General features: G+C 40.7%; 1 protein-coding gene across 3 annotated transcripts in view; it reads left to right on the top strand.

Moving 5' to 3' along the window:
- The window catches only part of adamtsl5 (ADAMTS like 5), a 67212-nt gene extending 45946 nt beyond the window's left edge, over positions 1-21266 (top strand). For 2 of the 3 annotated variants that reach the window (XM_085461228.1, XM_085461241.1), the window contains 8 exons: positions 1029-1156; positions 3447-3570; positions 6247-6333; positions 6917-7080; positions 14030-14228; positions 17407-17517; positions 18750-18821; positions 18904-21266. In XM_085461228.1, coding sequence (XP_085317354.1) covers positions 1029-1156; positions 3447-3570; positions 6247-6333; positions 6917-7080; positions 14030-14228; positions 17407-17517; positions 18750-18821; positions 18904-19223 — 1205 coding nt within the window. In that variant the 3' untranslated portion in view covers positions 19224-21266. The remainder of the gene's footprint in view (positions 1-1028; positions 1157-3446; positions 3571-6246; positions 6334-6916; positions 7081-14029; positions 14229-17406; positions 17518-18749; positions 18822-18903) is intronic. The other variant, XR_014921145.1, reaches the window with a different exon arrangement.
- The last annotated feature ends 259 nt before the right edge of the window (positions 21267-21525 follow it).

The raw sequence follows: 21525 nt of genomic DNA, 5'->3' as shown, positions 1-21525 counted from the left end.
GTGAGATGATTCACCCTCTTTCTACTTAAGACTTCTTCAGTATATGTTGTTGTTTTTGTTGTGCAGTGAAGAGATCAGTTTTGGATGTAACTAGTCCCACGTGGCTTGTTATAGAGTCACCATATGAATGCTGAGACAGATGGCTCATTTATGCAATGTGTGGTTTTTATATATGTATGAAAATTTTCTAAGCCCACAGTTTACTCTCTGCAGGCATCATTTAATCACCAGATCGAAGGAAAAATGGTTTTCTTTCAAAAGATGCTTCCTTGAAAGCCAGCGAACGTTCCTATTCGATCTACAGGCCTCTGAGGAGAAGAGTGATATCTAACATGGATTGAAAGAGAGACTTTTTTCTATGTTGTCTTCAGAAGCACGTTTTAAAACTAGAAAACACAAAAAACCCTGCACACCAATAAAGCAATTCCTGGGCACTCGTGGCTTTTAGACCAGATATATTTGAAATACAGTTTTTCTACTACTTGTGGGCATCGTGATGGGACAGATGGCACCACACTAACACCATAAGCAGCCTGCTCGGTCCTAACACTGAATTTAAACCACGACTGTAAAATGTGTCTTTTGGGCTTAATCTGTGTAGAATATAACAAACTACAGCAAAATGTCTGGAGATGAATTTAAAAAGTGTTCCCCAATAACATTCAGAGCCTCGATGAGCATATAAAACAGCGCTTTTTTCTGTTTTCCAGGGACTCAGATGTATAGCTCGTGGATGTGCAGAGACTGTGTTTTTTAAGGCCCATACAGACTGTAGCTAAACAATAAAAAAGCTCAGCAGCTGTACGCAGGTGTAGTTTGTGTGTTTGTGGCAGCCGTGTAGCTCGCACATCCTGCTGTGGCCTACTGGAAGTTAAATCCCAGGACTTTGTTGCTGTTCGTTCAGTTTGCTCTCTTTCTCCATGTTCTGGTTGTTTTTGCTGTTCAGTCACCTCCCCCGCTGCCTCTTTGCTTCACCTATTTTCCCATAATATTATAATGAGCCACTGACTGAATATCTTCTCTGCCAGGCTCTAACCCCTGTGAACTCAGCTGCTTGGCCTTGGGTCACAACTTCTACTTCAACTTTGGCCGAGTGCTTGATGGCACAGCCTGCGACAAGGACTCAGGAGCAGTGTGTGTGAACGGACGCTGCCTGGTGAGTGGTACCCGGTCTGTGTGTGTGTCAGTGTTTCCTATGTTTACCGCATAGAAGATTTAAAGCAGACCTATTATGGATTTCCTTGTTTTCTGTCATAAGCAATGCCAGATGCTTATGTTGAACATGGCCGAGGATTCAGATACGAAGGTCAGTCTGTTTCAGGTATTTTTTCCTGCTCTTGGGTCAGTATGATGTCACGGAGAGGGGATATTCCTAATATGGGCACTTGATTTTCACACCTGTGACTGGACTGCAGATGTCACGTCCGGTCTATAGCAGGAATGCAAAAATCAGGATATTTTCTCACCACACTATAGTCTAAAAGTTAAACTATTTACATGTTTTAAAGTCATTATACAGTAATTTGATTTTATATGTGGATGCTTTGTGCCAAATTGAGAGTTACGGTTAATTTTTGTTCCTTTTCTACTAAAAAACAAATAATTTCACTTTTCTATCAAATAAATATTATTTGAAGAGAGTTACGTGTCCATTCAGTCATCTGAGGTGCTCCGGCACTCAGTCACATGTCTATGGAAAAAATGAACAGGAGCTGTACTTCTGGAAACAGAAATCCTTAAAAACTCATCCAAGCTTTCAAATGACGGCGATGTCAAAAGAAAACTGGCCCGAGTCTCTTGTGCCTTCAGCTCCACTCTGTTGAGGCATAAGTGATGTTGACCAGTCTCACTGGAGCTCTCTGGAGAAGTGAACTCCATGCTGTGCGTTTGGACCACAGTTCTCTCATCAGTGTAGACTGCAGCCTTCAGTTAGCATTATGGCTCTGCTGAGCTCTCCACAATCCCACATCTAGCCTGTCCCCTTCTCACCTCTCCTACCCTCACACGGATGGGGACTGGGTAGGAAACAAACGTGTGTCTCATGGGTCCTGGAGCCCGTGTGCTGTTGGGACATGCATACATAACACTCAGCAGACACATCTGCTGCAAGGGAGGACGCTCACTGCTGAAGCTATTTTTACACAGCCCACAAAGGATTAATTTGTGTCTGTGTTTACATATGCTGCATGTGCATACGTGTGTATTTGTGTGTGAGCATGCTCACATGTTGTGTGTGGCGCATATAAGAGGATTTATGGGCCACAGACTTGTGCTGGCCCAGGTCAGAGCTGCCCTGGGCCTGAAACAAGAAGCAGATGCAGCCTGCAGCTCGTGGAGTCCTGCAGGTAACAAACTGAGTTCAGGCAGGTGAACACATGAACACAGGACCGTATGTGTGCAGTGTAAGTGTAGATACTCCTTCACAGCTAAAACTGCGGTGTTTCTTTAATGTACACCACACAAAATTATCTAAACTCTTTTCAGTTTAAGAAATTATTTCATTCTGCAATTACTAGCTATGTTTTAGCTGCTCCCTAGCCACAGCAGGCAGCACCACATGTTTGATTTTACCCTGGATGCCCTCCTGATCCAACCCCAAAGTGGGTTTATTGTCTTTGGCTGGAATGGAGAGTCCATCGGGATTGGCTGGTTTGTTTTCGCCTGCCTCAAGTGGCCACTTGAGAAACTGCAGATTTTGATACTTGATTAGTTTTGACTTTAAGAAAAAGAATAGTTTTCTCTTCAGCTGTGGAGGTTACCAGTGGGAAAGCTGTCATCCTTTGGATGACATAAATGATTAAATTACTGATTCTGATTGTTCATTTCCTGTTGAACGACCAAACAGTGAACTGACCGTATCAGTTCTAGACTTTAGAAGAGCTGCTCAGCAACAACTTCAACCATTCAATTTGTCAATCTGCTTTCATGCCTAAATGTCACAGCATCCATGTCTTCTTCTGTGCAAACAGATCATGTGTTTTTAATTAAATAGGTTCTCCAGATTATTGATCTCTAGTGTGGGAACCTCTTTGATTGGGTTGTACAGCAGAAATGGAGACCACAGAAGAGCGCAGCCACTGTCGTCTTTCTAGCAACAGATTCTTCACACACCATAAAACATCCTGCTCGTCTTCGCTGCTCTTTACTCTGGCATTTACAGAGACGACTCCAACCCACTCTGCCCTGTTGAGGCCCTGGGGTACAGTTTTTCCACAAAGTAAATGTTTGTAAGAGCAAGCAAATGACAGAGAGAAGCAAATACGAGAAAGAAAGGAAGAGTGAAGAGAGCTGAGGCCCGGCAGTAGCTGGAGGTGACTACATGGCAAAGAAAAGGCCAAAAGAAAGGTTACTTCTCAGCAGAAAATGCACGCTGTTAGGAAAAACAGGAGCGACATTAAGTCAAAGCAAACTGTCCTTCTCAAAGCGTTTGTCTGTGTTTATCACAGAAACCTGGCTGTGACTTCATCTTAGGCTCAAAGCAGCAGGTGGATGCCTGCATGGTGTGTGGCGGACACAACGCCACCTGCCTACACCACAAGAGTGTGTACCAGAGCAACAGTCTGGAGGCAGGTAGGAAACACACACACACACACACACACACACACACACACACACACACACACACACACACACACACACACACAGAGTAATAAGGACTGAAATGCCAACACAGCGTGGGGATATTTCCAGTCCCCCCTTTGTGTTTTCCTACCCAAATGCTATTAGTCATTCAAGCTCAGGGAACTGTTCCCTGATGAAGTGAACATTAACCATGGCAACACGTTTACCAAATAAAAGCAGTTGGCTGCCTTCCAGGAGGAATCGAGCTAACAACAGCTACAAAATTACAGTTGATTCAGGAAAGAGGAGGAAGAACACAAAGTTCTTTGGGCCATTCTGGCTCGGTGCCACCACATCATGTTCTACCTTCATCAGCACTTGTACTCGAGAGGATAATGTGGGCTATGACTGCATGCTGGGAGGAGGTTTTCAGAAGCTTGTCTGCCTGTATGCTCTATCTGAAAAGAGAAATAACAGGTTAGAAAACACAAGTATTCACTACTTAAACCCGGCCAGCGAACAAACTGTTTCTAACTCAGTTTACTTTGAAATTTAATCACATCAAAATGTATTTCAATTATTAAACAGAGCAAAAACAAAGCAGCAGGCAGAGCTTGGACTTGGACACATGTTCTTCAAGTTCATCTCCAGCCTCTTGACTTCATCCTGCATCTGTGTGCTATGTTCCCCCGTATACTGCAGACAAACCCCACACACTGGGTTGCAGTATTATACTGCATTGTTTGCCCTGTTTAATTGAATTAAGAATTCAAATGTCAATGTAAGTCATCAGCTGGTGAGCAAACCATGGAATAGTCTGTGTATACAGAGGTCAAGACTTCATAGACTTCATAGTATTGGTATTTAACCAAAATTCTTTTTGCAAAAACACCAGTTGCCATCTAGTGGCCTTGCACGTTTAAGGCACTTTGGCTACATTTTGATGTGATTTTTGGCAGCTTTTGGAATTTGTTGGCTGCTTTATCTTCAGAATAGTTACTTTTTAACTCATGTGAGTTTGGAGGTTTGTTTAGGGGGCATTCCTATTCAGCTGGGAGCATTCATCTAATGAATGGAAACCTCAACATAATACAGAGCTTTCATGTTATTCTCAAACATTAATGGTCTGAGAATAATAGATGGAAATAAACAAATAATAAGCACCAGATTCTGGGGAATTAAACCTAGTTACAAAGTGCCTAACACCTCAAGTGTGTCACTTTGGCTCTGTAACAGTGGTTCTCTCTCACAGCTCATTGTGTAGGGAGACCAGAGGTGATAGATGAAGTCCTGGCCCATAATGGCTCAGACTGAGAAAGAAGAACACGGCTGATAAAGGCTGCTTTGTTTGGGTGACTCAGCAGCCTCCAAGGGCTCTTTTTCCTTTCCTTCACCAGTGGAGGGAGGGCCAATGGGGCAGCACGAAACGGTTCTTTCCAAGCTCCAAATGCACATGGCCCCGAGCTCATCGCTGATCACATGCCTGCCACTTTGACATTTCAAAACACTATATCATCATAAAGCCCTGCAGATTCACCTCGAGAATAGTTTTTCTCCGAAACTGGTGAAAAGAAAAACCAGAGTGAGACACTCTTTATACGTCATGATAAATGAGCTTCATGCTGTTGATGCTTTGCGCTCGGGGACACACCTGAGACTTTTTCTATTTCTTGAAGTATCAGTCTGTAAGGAATGGTTGGGAGTTTAGAGTCCATATTTCTTTTTCTTTGTGCTTAATTAGGTTTAATATTACTGACATTACAGATCCCGTTTGTCTTATAATGACACGTTACAAACCATCGCCTGCAAGTGTACAGCAAGCTCTTTTAAAAGCTATAATCATGTGATTAATAATCCAGGTTTTCTGTGAGTCACTGATCACAGAGCACTTACTGACTGCTCAGTTACACAAAGGTAGACCCTGAGTATCAGGTGCACAGTACAGTCTGAATGCTTCTAAATATCTATTATGTTTGAAAAATGACAGAATGTATCAAACTAGGATAATAGTACAGTCAATTGTCTGGAGATGTGCAAGTTTATAGCCTTTCAAATAAAATTCAGTAATGCATAGCAGGTTTTTGGTATCCACCATGTGACCATTTAGAGTTAAGGGTGGGGTTAGGATAGCATCCACAGCATTTTGTGGAATTTTCACATACATAAATGAGAAAAAAGTTCTAAATGACAGAAAAACATTAAGATGTTTAAAAAATGTTTAAACTTTGTGACTGCTTGTTTAGCATGGCACTAAAATGGTAAATGGACTGGTTCTAATAAAGTGGTAGTCTAGTAATCTGATGTTGGTGATTTAGTTTTTAATAAAAGAGTTTAAACAAGTAACTGAGGGGTTGATTTCTGTCAGGAGGCTGGTCTGGTCTTGTAAGATGACTTGAACGTGAAGATGCTTTAACATTACAGACACATCCTTTTTTTGGACACTTCAACCTGCAGACTGAGCCATAACTCTCTCTGCAATCCCAGAGGCAGATGTGGGATTATTGTTTAACCAACAAGCTTCTTTTAGATGATTTCTAGGATTTTCTTGTTTCCTGGCTTCCTGGTACTTTGTATCCAAGCTTGCTGTTGGTGTTGTATTTGTGTAGTTGATTGGAAAAAAAATGGCCTTTTCTGAATGTGGTGCAAGAAATCCAATTAAAACCAAGCTTTTACTCTCTCTGTCAGGCGGGCCTTTTGGATACAATGAAGTGGCCATGATCCCTGCTGGAGCAACTCACATCCGAGTCACTGATAACAGCAGGAATTATCTTGGTAAGAATCAGTCTACAGAGCCGCTTTTTCTCCCTGTCTCTCTTTTACACACACCAGGCCTGCTGTGCGTTTGACTTTCAGCTTAATTCCATGGCAGTCTCTTTGCATCACTGTTTCATAGCTGCAGTGTAAATCAGTTTTATAATTCAGGTCTACACATGCTGTGGCTTCCTCTCCCTGGAGACAGTGGGCTTGACGGTCCCATTTGGTTTCTGGACCCTCTGAACGTTTCCCAGGCAGCAAAATAACCAAGGGCATCTATTCTCATCACAGTTTATGAGACCAAAATAAAACACGCCCTGAAACAGAATGCGCTGTTGTCTTTAAAGAGACCCTCATAAAGGCTTTATTTGACCACTTGGTTAAGACAGGTGAAGGTACTTGTTTCCATCCATGTCATGGAAAATCTCTCCCCTCCAGGAGTCACTGCTGCCATATATAGTCAGGCGCCATATTTCTGCTTCTGGCATCCGGCCTTTGCCTCAACTTCACCCACTGATAAGGAAACATAACTGTTTCCTTTGATGTCGAAAGACATGCCAGTCTTTCCTTCATTCTCATGACCTGTTCTTCCCTTGCACAGCCCTGCAGAATGGACGCTCCCAGTTTTTGATTAATGGAAACTGGAAGATCAGCGTTCCAGGCGAGTACAGTGTAGCAGGGACTAAGCTGGTTTATCGGCGCTCAGCAGATACCTGGGAAAGCTTTGAGGTGCCAGGACCCACCCAGGAAGACCTTCATCTAATGGTAAGAATATCTGAAGATGCTGGAACAGAACAAATATATATAATTCATTGTGGTAATGTACAGAACCAAAATGAGAAAAAAGTTGTCTCTGTCCAAATATTTATATATATTTTATAAATCAATTACATGTCTGTTTTGACACTGAAGACTTTAAAGCAGTGGCGTGTCTAGAAAACTTTTGTTGGGGGGGCCAGGTAGGGGCACAGATTTGGAGAAGGGTGGCAGATGTAATTGGCAGATAATGTTAAAAAAGAATTCTGCCAACCGTTAACCATAATTCAATAACCCTATAAACCTAATAACCGAATGCGCTTTTAACTCTTATTAGAATGAGATTTTAACCACTACAGAGCAAAGTCTTTAGATACTGTGTTGATAAAGTAAAAGAGATACAATCAGTGCTTTGTCAGTGTTTATTCAGCATTCAAGGACAGCAATATTTGCATAGTATTTTTACTGACATATAGTGCACATATGTTTTGAGCAAAAGCATTTTTGTAATATTAAAATATGAACATTTTTAACATTCAATTGGCAAATTAGCCAATGCAAAACTTTATCTGCCTATTAAAAAAAGAAGATAATCTTCTCACAAACTGGTGTTTGATTTTGAAACGGGAAAAAAGTGGGGAAACAAATGAAAAGACTAACATTTGAATGAAACCTGAAAGCAAGTAAATACTTTCTATGCCTTCTTTTGATAATGTTTTCAGTATAAATTGTGCAAAAATAAACTTCTTGAACTTTTAATATGAGTCTGTTACGTGTTAGGAAGACAAGAAGTACAAAAACATTTGTAAACAGCAGCACTTGGAGTTGCAAAATATTTATGTTTTGAAAGTGAACATTTACTCAAGTACCTTGACAATATAAACATCCCTTCCTTGCATTTTCCTTCTCACACATACCTTCATTTGTAGAACTCACAGGTGACAGTGATGACTGCTGCTCAGTCCACCTTTCCCTGACATTGCTCTCTGCTTCTGGGTGTATTTTAGCCTTCTTAAGAAAGAAATTCTCAATATTTTGAGATCTTTTCATTCTTTCTCTTCTTTTATCTCTACTGGTTGGCCCTGAAGTAATAAAGCAAAAACTTATGTCACAAACAACAACTTTCCTGATGTATGACCTTGACTAGAAGTCAGGGATGTCAAATTCTGGCCCTCATGGACCCCTATCATGCACGTTTTAGATGTTACCTATACCAACAGAGCCAATTCAAATCAAATAATCCCCAAACACCTAGTTGTGCAGAAGTCTGTAAATGATTCTTTAAATCAGCTGTGTTGAAGTATGGAAACATCTGAAACCGGGAGACCAGGAGCCTTGAGATCCAGAACTGCACATCCCTGCACTGAACATGGCACAGGGGTGATTTACACTCTATTCATAACATGGAGCTGGCAGATAGGATAAGTAATGAGAGAAATTAGATAGACTGCACAGTGTAGTGTAAGTGCTGCGTTATGGTAAACTTTGGTAATATTGATGTATAAAGAACAACACTGGCTGATGACGAAGTACAGTCAGCTGGCATGGTGACACTGCCAGTATTAACATGCAACCAAATCTGCAGCTCCACACAGCAATGTTACGACTTGGATTATATCTTATAACTCATAACTCTTATGCTAGCTCCCCCCAGCAGCCTACTGTCTGAAATATGCGATGGCTGCAATAATTCTTTAACTGTTATTTTTTCCTTGGTATTCTAATTTCACCGAAGTTTACTAAACTCAACAAACTTAATATTACTTACTGGGACATTTATTCTCTCATTTTCTTTTCACCTCATTTTCTCATTTTCTGTGGTGCCGTCTTTCGTGCTTGGCTCTCCTTCCTTTGCTAACGTGATGCTCATTAGTGATGTTCGATTCAATACTCAAGAATCACTTTACTGACTCGTGAATCATGATTCACAAGCCCAACTGACTCACTGACTCATCCCTGTTGCTGTTAGCAAACTAATTTCATTAGTAGAAATATATCTAGCTTATAATTAAAATTGTGGGGAAAAAAACAACAGCCAGTTTCTTAAAAAAATTTCTGCTCTGAACTGGAAGAAAAAACCCTGAGTAGAAGCTCACATCAAGACAATAGCTCCTCTGTTCACAGTAGCAGCGCTCTGCTAACATGCTAACAGCACATTTGAGTTACTCACCCCCTCCCTTCACGTGCTGAATCGTAGCGTAAGCCAGTGGTTCCCAAACTTGTTTTGCTGGGCCCCCCTTTGTTTTACATGAAAAATGTTCACGCCCCCCCTGGCGCGCACACGCACAAACACATCTTCCAACCACACACCCCCATATTTTGCACCATTGCGGTTTATTTCACACCTCAAACATTTAGTAAACAATTAAGCAAATACAAGCAATCTGCAATAAATTACAGGTAGTAATAAAATAAACTACTGACTCTTTTACGCTACGTCCACACCTACACGGGTATTTTTGAAAACGCAGCTGTTTCGTCCACACGTAAACGGCGTTTCGAATCACCGAAAACTGAGATTTTTTTAAAACTCCTTTTTTGCGTTTACGTGTGGACGAGGAATACAGAGTTCGACACGCAACGTCAAAGGTATGTGCCTTTTTTTCACGTCAGCTGTGCGCCACGTTATTGTTTACATGAGAGGAATTGCAGAGTGGCAGATAGTCAGATTAACAGTATTTTGTCTCTATCTGCAGTTTTTACAGGCTTACATACACACACGCAGTTACTGTCCCTCTATTTACAAAGGCAGAGGCGTCACGGTGTAATTATTTTACATGTAGTTGTTATTTTCCTGTGTAATAATATTCAAAATTGCTATCAATACATTTTTCCAAAAATGTCTCTGTGCAAAATGGGTTCAAAAACATAAACAGCTGTGGGATGCTGTTTGTCCGGGATTTGAACCGAGGGAACGAATCGTGGCAGGATCAGCCTGATATTATTTGTATCCCACTGTAACTTTACTGTATAAAGAGCTAACATCTCCAACATGTCAGGAGTAGTTAGTTATTACAACAAGTGTTTGTGAACTAAAAATCAAGAATGTGGGATACTGTTTGTCCGTGATTTGAACAGCCCAGCGCTGCTCTCGACACAGGGAAACCAATCCTGCAGGGAGACCTACCTCGGCACTTGTGCAGGTGAAACCATGCTTCACCATATTTTCTAGTCTTTGGCTTAGAATAGAGTTGGTTTGGAAACATATTCAGCTATGCTTCATCTCCTGCTTTGCGTTCCTGTGGGCGCCCCGTGCTAGCAGTGTCCAAGCGTTGTTGTTTTTTTTCCCTTTTCATACCGTACCCCCCCCCCGCAATGGGTTTTTTTGTGCAACACATGCACAATGCAACATTTGCAAGGCAGTTTTGTCTTTTCGAGGGGGAAGCACGTCCAATATGAGAAGACATCTCCGTAGCAAGCACCCCACAACAACAACAGCACAGTCAAAACCCAGCTACTACCATTGGACAACCTAGCAGCCAGCAGCAGGAGCAACAATCTTCAACAGCAGCATTATCAACAGCGGTCACATCACCTGTTTATTCCAGCAGCACATCAACAAGTACTCAGCAAGAGAATACAAGCACACACACAGCAGGGCAAGGACAACAATCAGCAAAAAGAAGACAGAGGCAGTCTTACATGGGAGCATTTGTGTCAAGGCCCATGATGCCACTTCAGCAGAGCAAGGTTGACCAGGTTAAAATGATTGCCCAAGATTTTCAGCCCTTTTCAATCGTTGATGACAGAGGATTTAGGGAATTCACCAAGGCACTTGATCCTTCATATGTTCTTCCCAGTAGAAGTACAGTATCCAGACAGCTGATGCCCGATTTGTTTCAGAAGATAAGAGCTGATGTTCAGGAAAAAATCAAGACAGCACCTGCTGTGTGCTTAACAACTGACTGCTGGACCTCCAGCACATCAACAAGTTACATGTCTGTTACAAGCCACTATGTGACCAAGTTTAAGCTGCAGTCAAACTTGTTGGACTGTTTTGAATTAACAGACAACCATACATCTGAAAACCTGGCTAGAGAGCTGGAAAGGATTGCAACTGAATGGGCCATTATGGAAAAGATAGTTGCATGTGTAAGTGATTGTGCAGCCAATGTCAAGAAGGCTGTGGGTGACATTCTGCACTGGAACCATCTAAATTGTTTTGCACACATTTTGAATTTAATAGTCAGAAAGGGAATCCAGCAGTCTCAAATTCAAGAAATTATCAGAAAGGTAAAAGCAATAATTGAATATACACGCCGCAGCAGAGTGGCTTCTGCTAAACTGAGAGAGACACAGCAGCAGATGGGACAGCCCCAACTACGACTGAAGAAAGATGTTCCAACCAGGTGGAATTCCACTTATTACATGCTGAAGCGGATTGCAGAAGTGAAGGATCCCCTCATTTCCACCCTGGCCTTGGTGAATCCACAGCTGCAAACCCTGTCACTTGAAGAGTGGGAGATGGTCAAGGAAACCTGTGAGGTCCTGCAGCCTTTTGAGGAAGTGACTGTGGAACTGAGTGCCGAAAGGTATGTTAAAATAGTTTCATAATACATGTATATATTTGATGCTGTGTCATTACATTTGCCTAAACACATTTTTCAATTCTTTCCCAGATAATAGCATTTAAGATGTTTCTTACAACAGCTTACAATTAAATGTAAACTGTGAAATGGTTTTCTATGACAATGTATGCTTAATGCACTGCACTGCAGGGGCTATAACTGCATTAAAACGCATGGAACTACAGTCTTTCCTTTATTTCTCCTCAACAGGTTTGTTACTGGATCAAAAGCCATTTTAATGGCAAGAGGGCTGCAGAGGGTTACTGCACACAGACAGAGAAGTCCTTCCATCTATCAGCCAATCTGCAACATGGTAGATATCCTCATGGCAGAAACTGTCAAATGGCTGGGGGGGATCGAACAAGTGAGCCTGCTTACAGATGCTACACTTTTGGATCCCAGGTTCAAGAAGCATGCATTTTTGCATGATAGACATGCAGAAGATGCTGTAACAAGAGTTGTGGAAGCTGCATCGAGGTCCTTAAGACCACTGCCACTGGCAACACCCAGCACAGAGGAAGGAGAGGGTGTCCCACAGGCCAATCCTTCCACTGAGACAGTGCCTGTGATTTGGGCCGATTTTGAAAAGCGGTTTGCATCACTGAGGCCAGGAGTCCAAAACCCCTTCACAGAGGCAATGCTGGACCCCCAATGCTGGACCCCCTGGAGTGGTGGAAGTCCCGTGCCACTGTCTTCAAAAAAACCTGCGATATTATGAAGACGAGACTCTGCATAGTGGCAACTTCCGTTCCATCAGAGCAGATCTTTTCAAAGGCAGGACAAATAATTACAGACAAGAGGAACCGTCTCAGCCCTGGAAAAGTTCGGGAGCTTATTTTCCTCAATGCCAATCTGTAAGGGACAATTAATTTTGAAGTGGACTAGTACTTTTGAACGCTTTAATCTGTGAATTTTATTTATTTTTATTTCGATTTTTGATTTTGATGATTCACATTTCATTTCTATCTGTCAGAAATTTCATTGATATTCTATTGAAATAAAAATAAATGTTCCCTTTACAACTCTTTATTTTTTTGCTCTTTTTTGCTCTATAAAAAAGTTGTTTTTCTTTTTCAATCACTCATCTTAGCAATTGGGTTTACATGAAAAGACAAATTAAGTTTGAGTGAAAATGTACATTTTTTGCACTCTCCTAGCAACTGACTCAGTGACTCAAATGACTCAAAACACCCGATTTATTTTGGTGAGTGACTCATTCAAACTCGATTCACTTATTGTTTTAGCTTCGGGGTGGCACCTGGGGTGGCCAGTCTGGTTGGGCTGGACACGCCACAGCTTTAAAGGTAAAGGTACCAGTACCATAATGGCTGATGTAGCTCAGAGCCAACTGGTCATCTGTCCCAGTTTGTAACTGTTGAGGATTAAACCACATAAAGCATCTGGGCAGCAGTTTGACCAGACTGTTTCAGTTTTTGTTAAATGCATGCGCATTCCCAAATATATGGAAGACTTCTATAATTAAAGCACTTCCCAAAAGCCCTTGGTGACTTTCATCTAGGTGCTTTAACTTTTGACTTGTCCTGGCTAAATATGTGGCACAAGTGGTTAGTGAACATCTTACCTCAGCTGTAGTGGATCAGTCGGATCCTTGCAGTTTGTATATAAACCTCAAAGGGGCACAGAAGATGCAACATGATTTTATTTAATACAGCTGCATGTCACTTACAGTAAAAAGATGCTATTTGTCAATCTGACTTTAATACAACAACAACAACAAGACGGATTCGATGGATTAGAATTTGAACATATTTCCAGGTGAGGACTGAGGAAGGAGATTGGAATTCTAACTGATAATCCATTATTAGTTGATGTTTAAGGTTCACAAAATGTGAATTACACAGTCTCCAAAGGTTGATTCTGTTCATCTGGACGTAGCGTTTTCAGCTGGTTTCAGTCATTATGCAAATGTACTGTTTATAAGATTGGAAACCTGCAGTCAGCTGAGACTGAAGAAGTCACTTGGATGAGTGACGAAACGTTTCTCCCACTGAAAACGTCCAGATGAACAGAATCAACCTTTGGAGATTTACTTACCTGGATGATTGAGCATCAAGACGGTGAATTACACAGGCCTGATGACAGGTCCTTCAATTTCTGGTCAGTCTGTGGCAGTAGCTTCAAGTATCTGGGCACATGTACTGATAACAAGATGACTAACAACAAAATAGAAATGAGAACGAGGAAGCTAGTCAAAGACTTTTTCTTGGAGTTAGCCCAAACATTTTGGAAAGAGTATATGTCAGCTCGGTGAAAGAATCCGGTTACTGCAGATAGAAATAGAAATCTTCCTTTGGCTCTAATGGTCCTGACTGATAGCTTGCTATTTTTCTTTTTCTCCATGCCACTCTGAACTGTTCACTTGTGTGCAGGTTCTGGCAACAGACAGAAACCTGGGGATTGAGTACGAGTATTGGCTCCCACCAGACCAGTATGCTCTCTTCCACGGGAGGAGGAGCCCACTGCGACAGGCTCACCATACTGCCAGCTACCTACCCTGGAGTCAGCCCACTGCTTCAGCCACAACCACCACTACCAGGGTTCCACAAAACACCCCCCGACCTCACTGGTGTAAGGCCCATATACTCTCTTTAATTCTCGTGAAACAGATTCATACATTAAACCATTAGTTTAGTAAGTCAGTAAACTGTAAGTCAGTCAACCTCTCAAACAACCTCATGTTACTTAAAGCTCAGTTCAGGTTGAGAAGAAATTTTAGGCTGCCTTTAAAAACACACAAGTACCACATTAAAGAAATTTCTGCCAGTCATTCCTGTAAGGGGAGAAACTCATGAAAGAGTGTGCCGTCAGCAACATTCAGACCATCTGCCCTATACTGAGCAGATACTTACATGAATACAGTGTTTTTATTGTTTCTTTAATGATAACAGCTAAAATGGACTTTGTGCTATCTTTCCAACGTCATAAATGCTGCCTTCTGTGGTGTTGTGCTGTGGATCTGTTACCAGAACCAGACAGATTCATTGTGTCATTCCACAAATACCTACAACACCATTGGTCTTTGGTTGTCACTTTTCAGTAACTGAATGCTAGCTATGATGCAAAGCAGTGTTTTCTCATCACCAAGTATTGTACATACATGTACAGCACTCACTTACAAGTGTTCTCTGTTCACTTTATATTACTGGGCAACGAGCAGTCATCAGGGAAATCCAGGTTACAAAAAGAAAAAGAAGAAAACTAAGGCTTTGGTCCTGTGCAGTCTCTGCAGTAATAGCACTAAACATTTACAGTAGTTTATACTCAGTTTACATGGATCACCATCAGACTCTTTGTGATCTGTGTGACGGATGGATTTATTCCAGAAACAGAGGCTGTTTCAGCCACATGCAGAAACAAAAATAACCCCACACGGTTATGCTTTGAAAGTAAAAATGCAGCCGAATTATTCAGTGGTTAGTAAAGCTCATCTACAAAAAAAATGTCAGTTCAATTGCATTTATATAGCGCCAAATCACAACAACAGTCGCCTCAAGACACTTTACACTGTAAGGTCGACCCTACAGTAATAGATACAGAGGAAAAACCCAACAATCATATGACCCCCTATGAGCAAGCACTTTGGTGACAGTGGGAAGGAAAAACTCCCTTTTAACAAGAAGTAACCTCCGGCAGAACCAGGCTCAGGGAGGGGCGGGGCCATCTGCTGTGATTGGTTGGGGTGAGAGAAGGAAGACAGGATAAAGACATGCTGTGGAGGAGAGAGAGATTAATAACAAGTGTGCCATTAACAGCCATTTAAGAGCTGTATCTGTACAGATGCAAGTGCTCACTTTAAACCGCAGATACAGAATGTGTGTAAAAATACAGAAAGAAATTATAATTTCTTCTAATCACCAGCAGGGGATGAAAAACAAGTTTGATTCTGCACAAATCTGAGGCTGAAAATGCCTGTTTTGCTACATTCCTCTGTTTTTTCAGGAATTATGATGTGTTTATGCTCTCAGGTGCTCGTTTGAAGTCAGACTATAACATGTTATTCATGTTCTATGTCCTTCTGAGACACAGCCTATTCATTCATGCCCTCTGCAGTAGACACGCAAGTCACAAAAAAACACAACTGAAACAATAGATGCTCCTCACTGACTTTATAAATTGATAAAGCAACGCTAATGATGCTAAATTAACAAACAAACTTGTGGTAATGCTGAAAATAGCAGATTGCTGACCACTCTGCAAAGTACTTGAAAATGCAGAAAGTACACATTTCTGAGTAACCTAATGAATATGTAATTAATTACTTTGGACATATTTATGCATCTTTAATCAGCAGCATGGGATGAAACTAACTCAGAAATATTGGCTGAGTGACTCCTTTCAGAGATAAATATAAAGCCAAGATTAGCTCATGAGTGCATTTTATTGTCTGACAGAGGAAGTTGTCAGACGAGTGGCAGCAAACCTAAAGGCGTGCACACAGCACCCTTACAGAAGTTCTAATTCAGCTGAATAAGTGAAAACACTCACAGTGGATGAAGGGCTGAAAAGAATCCATGTTCAGGTCCCATTTGATTTTAAAATAGTTTATCTGCAGGCTGGCCTGGTTGCTGCTGAGAAACACAGCTGGTGTAAGTTTCAGGATTACAGTACACAGTACACATGTGTTCAATCTCTCCTTAAATATTCACATGGGAATCTGCACTGAGCCCGAGGAGCCATGCCTTCTTGTCAGACTCCATCCGACCCTGCAATAAATCTAAGTAGCCTCTCTGGAAAACATTTTCCAGCAGGGGAATTTCTGCCAAAAGCAGAACTCATATCATTGACAGAAATAGTATTTTGATTGTTTATTAGATAAAAACGGGACTCTTCAGGTCGCAATGATACATAATAAAGTCAGAATGAATTTTTTTTTGCCGAAGCAAAACAGACTGTATGATGCAGGTTTTTTATATATTTTATCTTTTACAATGCCAGGTTTAGTTTTAGATATGTAATGTGAAGTTGAATAACGGAGACACATCGTGGATTTTTAAGCTGCTCTGTCATTTCTTTTTTTTTTTTCAATCATGATCTCTTTTATTGAGAAAGCAATTGAACATAACAGTAGTATGGCATTGCTTTCACATTTTTTAACTTATAATTGAAAGGGGAAAAAAAGAGAGAGAAAAAGTTGCTGCTCTCTCATTTCATTAATATATTCAAATAATGTTTCCTGTTGTGTTATATAATGAAAAACACTGTTAACTGATAGGCTGTAATATCAGTGCATGCCTGTTGATCATTATCCAAAATGAAATGAACAACAGCAAACATTTAAGCCACAACACGACATAAAATATGTTTTTATAGCCAATGGAAATGGAGTTCCAGAGGAAGAGTTTGCCTTTCTAGTACACAGCTATAGGTTTTTCATTAGTGCTGGATAAAATGGAATGAAGGCACAACTTCCCACTCTTAAATCCAGAGGTTTGTTGCCTAAACTTAATAAAATAAAATAAACTTAATAAAATAAAAAACTAAAGCAACGAAATATAAGTAATAATCAAAAATAGGTTAAAAAAAAGTGGATCAACCTTGACTATAGACTGTATATAAAAGATGAAAATAGCCACCGTGACATCACTGACCAGTTTTAGACTCAGACCAGTTTTTGGTCTCTTCCATGTTTTTGCTTTGGAGCCCAAAGTGATTGTGGTTGCAATACATAGAGAAACAGCCAATTGTAAGATGCCCAAGGATTTGAAAAATCATGTTGATATTAGTGTGTTGATTTTGTCTCTTCTAGTTTTACAGCCAGTGAAGCCACCACACCACCAGCGTCCCCACCAGCCCATCCTGCCTCGTCTGGAGCGGGACGAGAACCGTAGAAATTTCCTCCCTCAGCCCTCACCTGAAAGTATGTTCAAGCAACCCATCACATCACTCAACAAGCTAAAACTGGTATTTTTTAAAACTTCATGTACCCTATAAATTAGATCAGTCCCAAATATGTGCCAAGGCCAAATGCCACATTAACTCCAAGCTAGAGTAATAAAAAACAGCTTGAAGCACAAGAATAACAAGAGGTCTTGTGTATTTTGCTAATCAGAATCAGAATCAGAATGGGTTTATTGCCAGATGTTGAGGTTTACAACATTAGGAAATTGCTGCGGTGCTTCAGTGCAGACAATAAGAATTAAAGTGCTATGTAGAAAGAAAGATATGTGCATGAGATATACATGAGATATATACATGAGAATAAGAATTATGAGTGACCCCACATAGCCGTGATCTCAACAATCAGTCTGACATTAAGAGAAAAAAGAACTTGATACCTTTGACATTTCAGTATATGCAACACTTGATAACTGCACAGCAGAAGTGTGGCTAACGTCCTTGAGAATAATATCATCGCAGAGAGAATCTGTAGACTGCAGCTGTCTTTGGTTATGGCTCCATCTTTGGGGTCAAAGTTTTTGGCATCAGTCATTGTGACCAGTCCTAGTTTTGGCACTGGGACCACATTCACAGAGGAACTGTGGCAAGTTATCTGAGTTACTGAGAACAACCTACTAGCCAAGTACCTTTAAAAAGAAACATTTGATAGTACCACCTTTAGTGTTGACGTACCTTCAGTGTGGCTCTCATCCAAGCCTGTGTGTGATGACCCACTCCATCCTTCCCTCCTTTTGGCTTTGAGTGGCAGGTTACATCTGTTGGCATGGGGCTCCTGTGCCTGTGCACTATCAACGTCCTCAGAGCTCAGTTGTTTCTTACCCCTGAGAAAACTGCACACACCTTATTCACCCATTTACACAAATGATTGTACTAACCACACACGATGGTTAGTTTAGCGTCTCTTCTTGTGTCTTTCATTTAAAATAAATAGTCTATTAATAAGTATTTGTGTATGTCTCCCTTTTTGTCTTGTGGCCCGTTTTTGGCAAGTGGGGGTTCATCCGGGATGAATTTATTACAATGGCCATTTTTGGCTGTCACAAAAGGATCACTATCTTCTAAATGGCAGAAACACGAATTAAAGACTAATTAATGTTTTTCATCTAATTCCATGGGGTGTATTTCTATGAGACATATTTTTATTTATGTCTGCAATTGTCTGAACTAATTTGCGGTTGCCATATCCTTCAGGGCATTGTGGCAAATGCCAGCGTGTTAAAGGTCGACGAGAACGCCAGAGACAGTATTGCCAGAAGGACTTTGGTAAGACTACATATTCTATTTTTGCTGTTTTTAGTGGCTTGTTACCACATACAGCTGTATTAGTATCGCTATTTTATTTTAGTTTTCCGGGCAAGAGTCCTTTTGAAGCTGCAACGAGGTGAGGAAACTCGTTACGACGTCCAGATCATCCACACCTACCGGAACCGGTTCCGCCTGGAGCACCGGGAGTTCCTGTGGGTCCCTAATGTGTGCGACTGCCCTAACCTGGAAGTAGGGAAACAGTATATCTTTATGGCGCGACGTCACATTAATTATGAGCGCACATTAAACCGAATTCTGCTTGAAGAGGAGAGCTATGTGGTGCCATACAGACCCAGAGAGGATGAACTGTTATGGCCGCTTGAAAGGCTCTGCAGCAACAGAGGACCCAAACAGAACTGAGGGGATGAGTGTTGTCGCACGCTTTACTCAGATATAACATTTCTGGACCTTTAAACCAACATCAGATTCCTTGTGATGCATGTATTCCAGAAATACTGAGAGTCCACGATTATTTAAAAGCCTGATCAGCTTACTGTACAATTTAGAGCACTTTAGGTGACACTTGTGCCACCTTTAAAAACACCAAAGAGAAAAACTGACTGAAATGGCCTTTTTATTGTGGCTATTTCCCACAGCCATCATATATTTTTATATTATATTTGTTTTTGTGTAAAAGAAGAATCCACTTTGAATAATTTTCTCCTTTTTCTCTTTAGTATTTCTGAAAAAATGCCTAAAAACCAGAATTTTGTATGACAGGAAGCACATGGCGATAGCTGTGGTTTCAAAATAACTTCTGATCCTATCAAAGTCTGTGGGAGAATGGCTCAGTCACCTATTTTGGGTTGTTCTGAATATATGTTTTGATCTGTTTTGTAAATCTTGGTCATACTATTTTCAAATAGCATATGTGATATGAAACCTCCAGCTCATTGGCTAGCGAGATGTCATCAAGGGTTGATCGACAGCACCAAAACAATAAGTCAAATTCAACTTATAGGTTCATTACAGCATCGAGACAGCAACTTAGATTACAGATATCCGAAGATATTAGTGGTGACGAGGTTTTAAAAAATTAGAGCTGTCATTAAATATTACACTACATGATCAAATAAAGACACTTCATTATGAGAAAGGGGACAGAATGCAAAGCTGGGTTTCCAACAATCACGTTTTCAGATGCTAATCCTGGGATGTTGATGAAAACAATCTCACCTGGAATAAGGTATGCTGTGTGCCAAACTCAGCTCTGTGGAGCAGCTGCTGCTCACCTGCTTTAGACTAGTCATAGTGCGAGAGGCGGGGCACACCCGGACAGGTCGCCAGTCTGTAAGTGGGCTGAGAAGCGGGGTACCATAATAACAAGCCATAATTAGTGAACATGAGTGGACCGATATCAGATGAACAACTGAAGGTTGTTCACCAGTGCATTATTGAGGCACTGTAAAATATTTAATCCCAACAATGGGGCTGTTTCATTGTCTTTTTTTCTTTTTTGAAATAATTTATCTGAATTTCAGGAGTGGGACCACACCTCATACACTTCCCCTCTGGTCCCATGGTTGTATGGTTTTCTTGCACATTTCCTTTCATTTTCACGCTTGCCAACCCACACAATGCTTGGCCCAAAAGCTCCTGCCAGTTCTCCCTGAGGCCTTCCCCAGTCCACAGACTCAGGTCTAGCTCTGAGGCCTTCCCCAGTCCACAGACTCAGGTCTAGAGCTATCTTTATTCCATCTGCCACTCTCTTTAAATAAACACTGTCAATCTAATCAAGGATGTGGTTCTTGCAGCATTAATTTGATGTGATAGTTTGTGATTCACAAGTTAATCAGAGTGTTGAACGTCCACAGCGTAATTCATTTCAGATTTTTCCAACATGGAGGTTTGGAAGTCTTTAAGAAGATCGACAGACTGGCTACCTGTCCAGAGTAAAAGTAATTCCAGTTCTTCTCACTGCGTAGTCCTTTCTCAGACAATAGACCAGAATATAATGCAGACACTAACTTCACTACTCAAACTGTGGTGTGACCTGTCCTTACACTACAGACAATGGGAAAAACCTGAAACAGCAGTCACGACAGACTGAATTAGATGCTTTATCTTTGACTGGTGATATCTAATAACAGATTGTTTCACAGTGTTCATGTATGAAAAATAAGCTTTAATCATAACACAATAATTTTGTGTCAGCTGTGTAATGTCTTTCATAACGTTGCTTATTTGCTGTATTCATTTGTTAGAGTATGTTAAATCAGGTCTGGCCTTTGATACTTACAGAAAATAAATATACAGTATTTTATTGTGTGGCGCTGATTAGCTACAAATGTACTACAATATAACTGATTATAACTGTTTTAAGAAACCTTGTAATGAGTTAAATGGTTGAACTCTGCTTATTGTGTTGTGGATTAAAAATATCATATTTGCTTTTGAACCTAATATACTGTATGTATATGTGCCAAAGAGACTCTCTTTGTCTTTATAATGTGCGTGTGTATTCAAAGACCAACCAATGTAAAATAACAAATGAGAAAAAATTAACATCCGTAAGACAACTGTATTTACAAAAACCCTTTACATCTACACCAAAGGAAGCACTAAACAGTGGCTAATACAACTTTATACACACACACATACACATATATACATATACAGACATATATATACACATATACATATATATATACACACACACACA

Source organism: Copadichromis virginalis, linkage group LG1 (genome assembly GCF_057382275.1).
Source record: "Copadichromis virginalis isolate Kocher_CV1m ecotype Utaka linkage group LG1, C_Virginalis_male_GT1.1, whole genome shotgun sequence".
Taxonomy (NCBI): domain Eukaryota; kingdom Metazoa; phylum Chordata; class Actinopteri; order Cichliformes; family Cichlidae; genus Copadichromis; species Copadichromis virginalis.
This window is presented reverse-complemented; position numbering and strand designations above follow the sequence as displayed.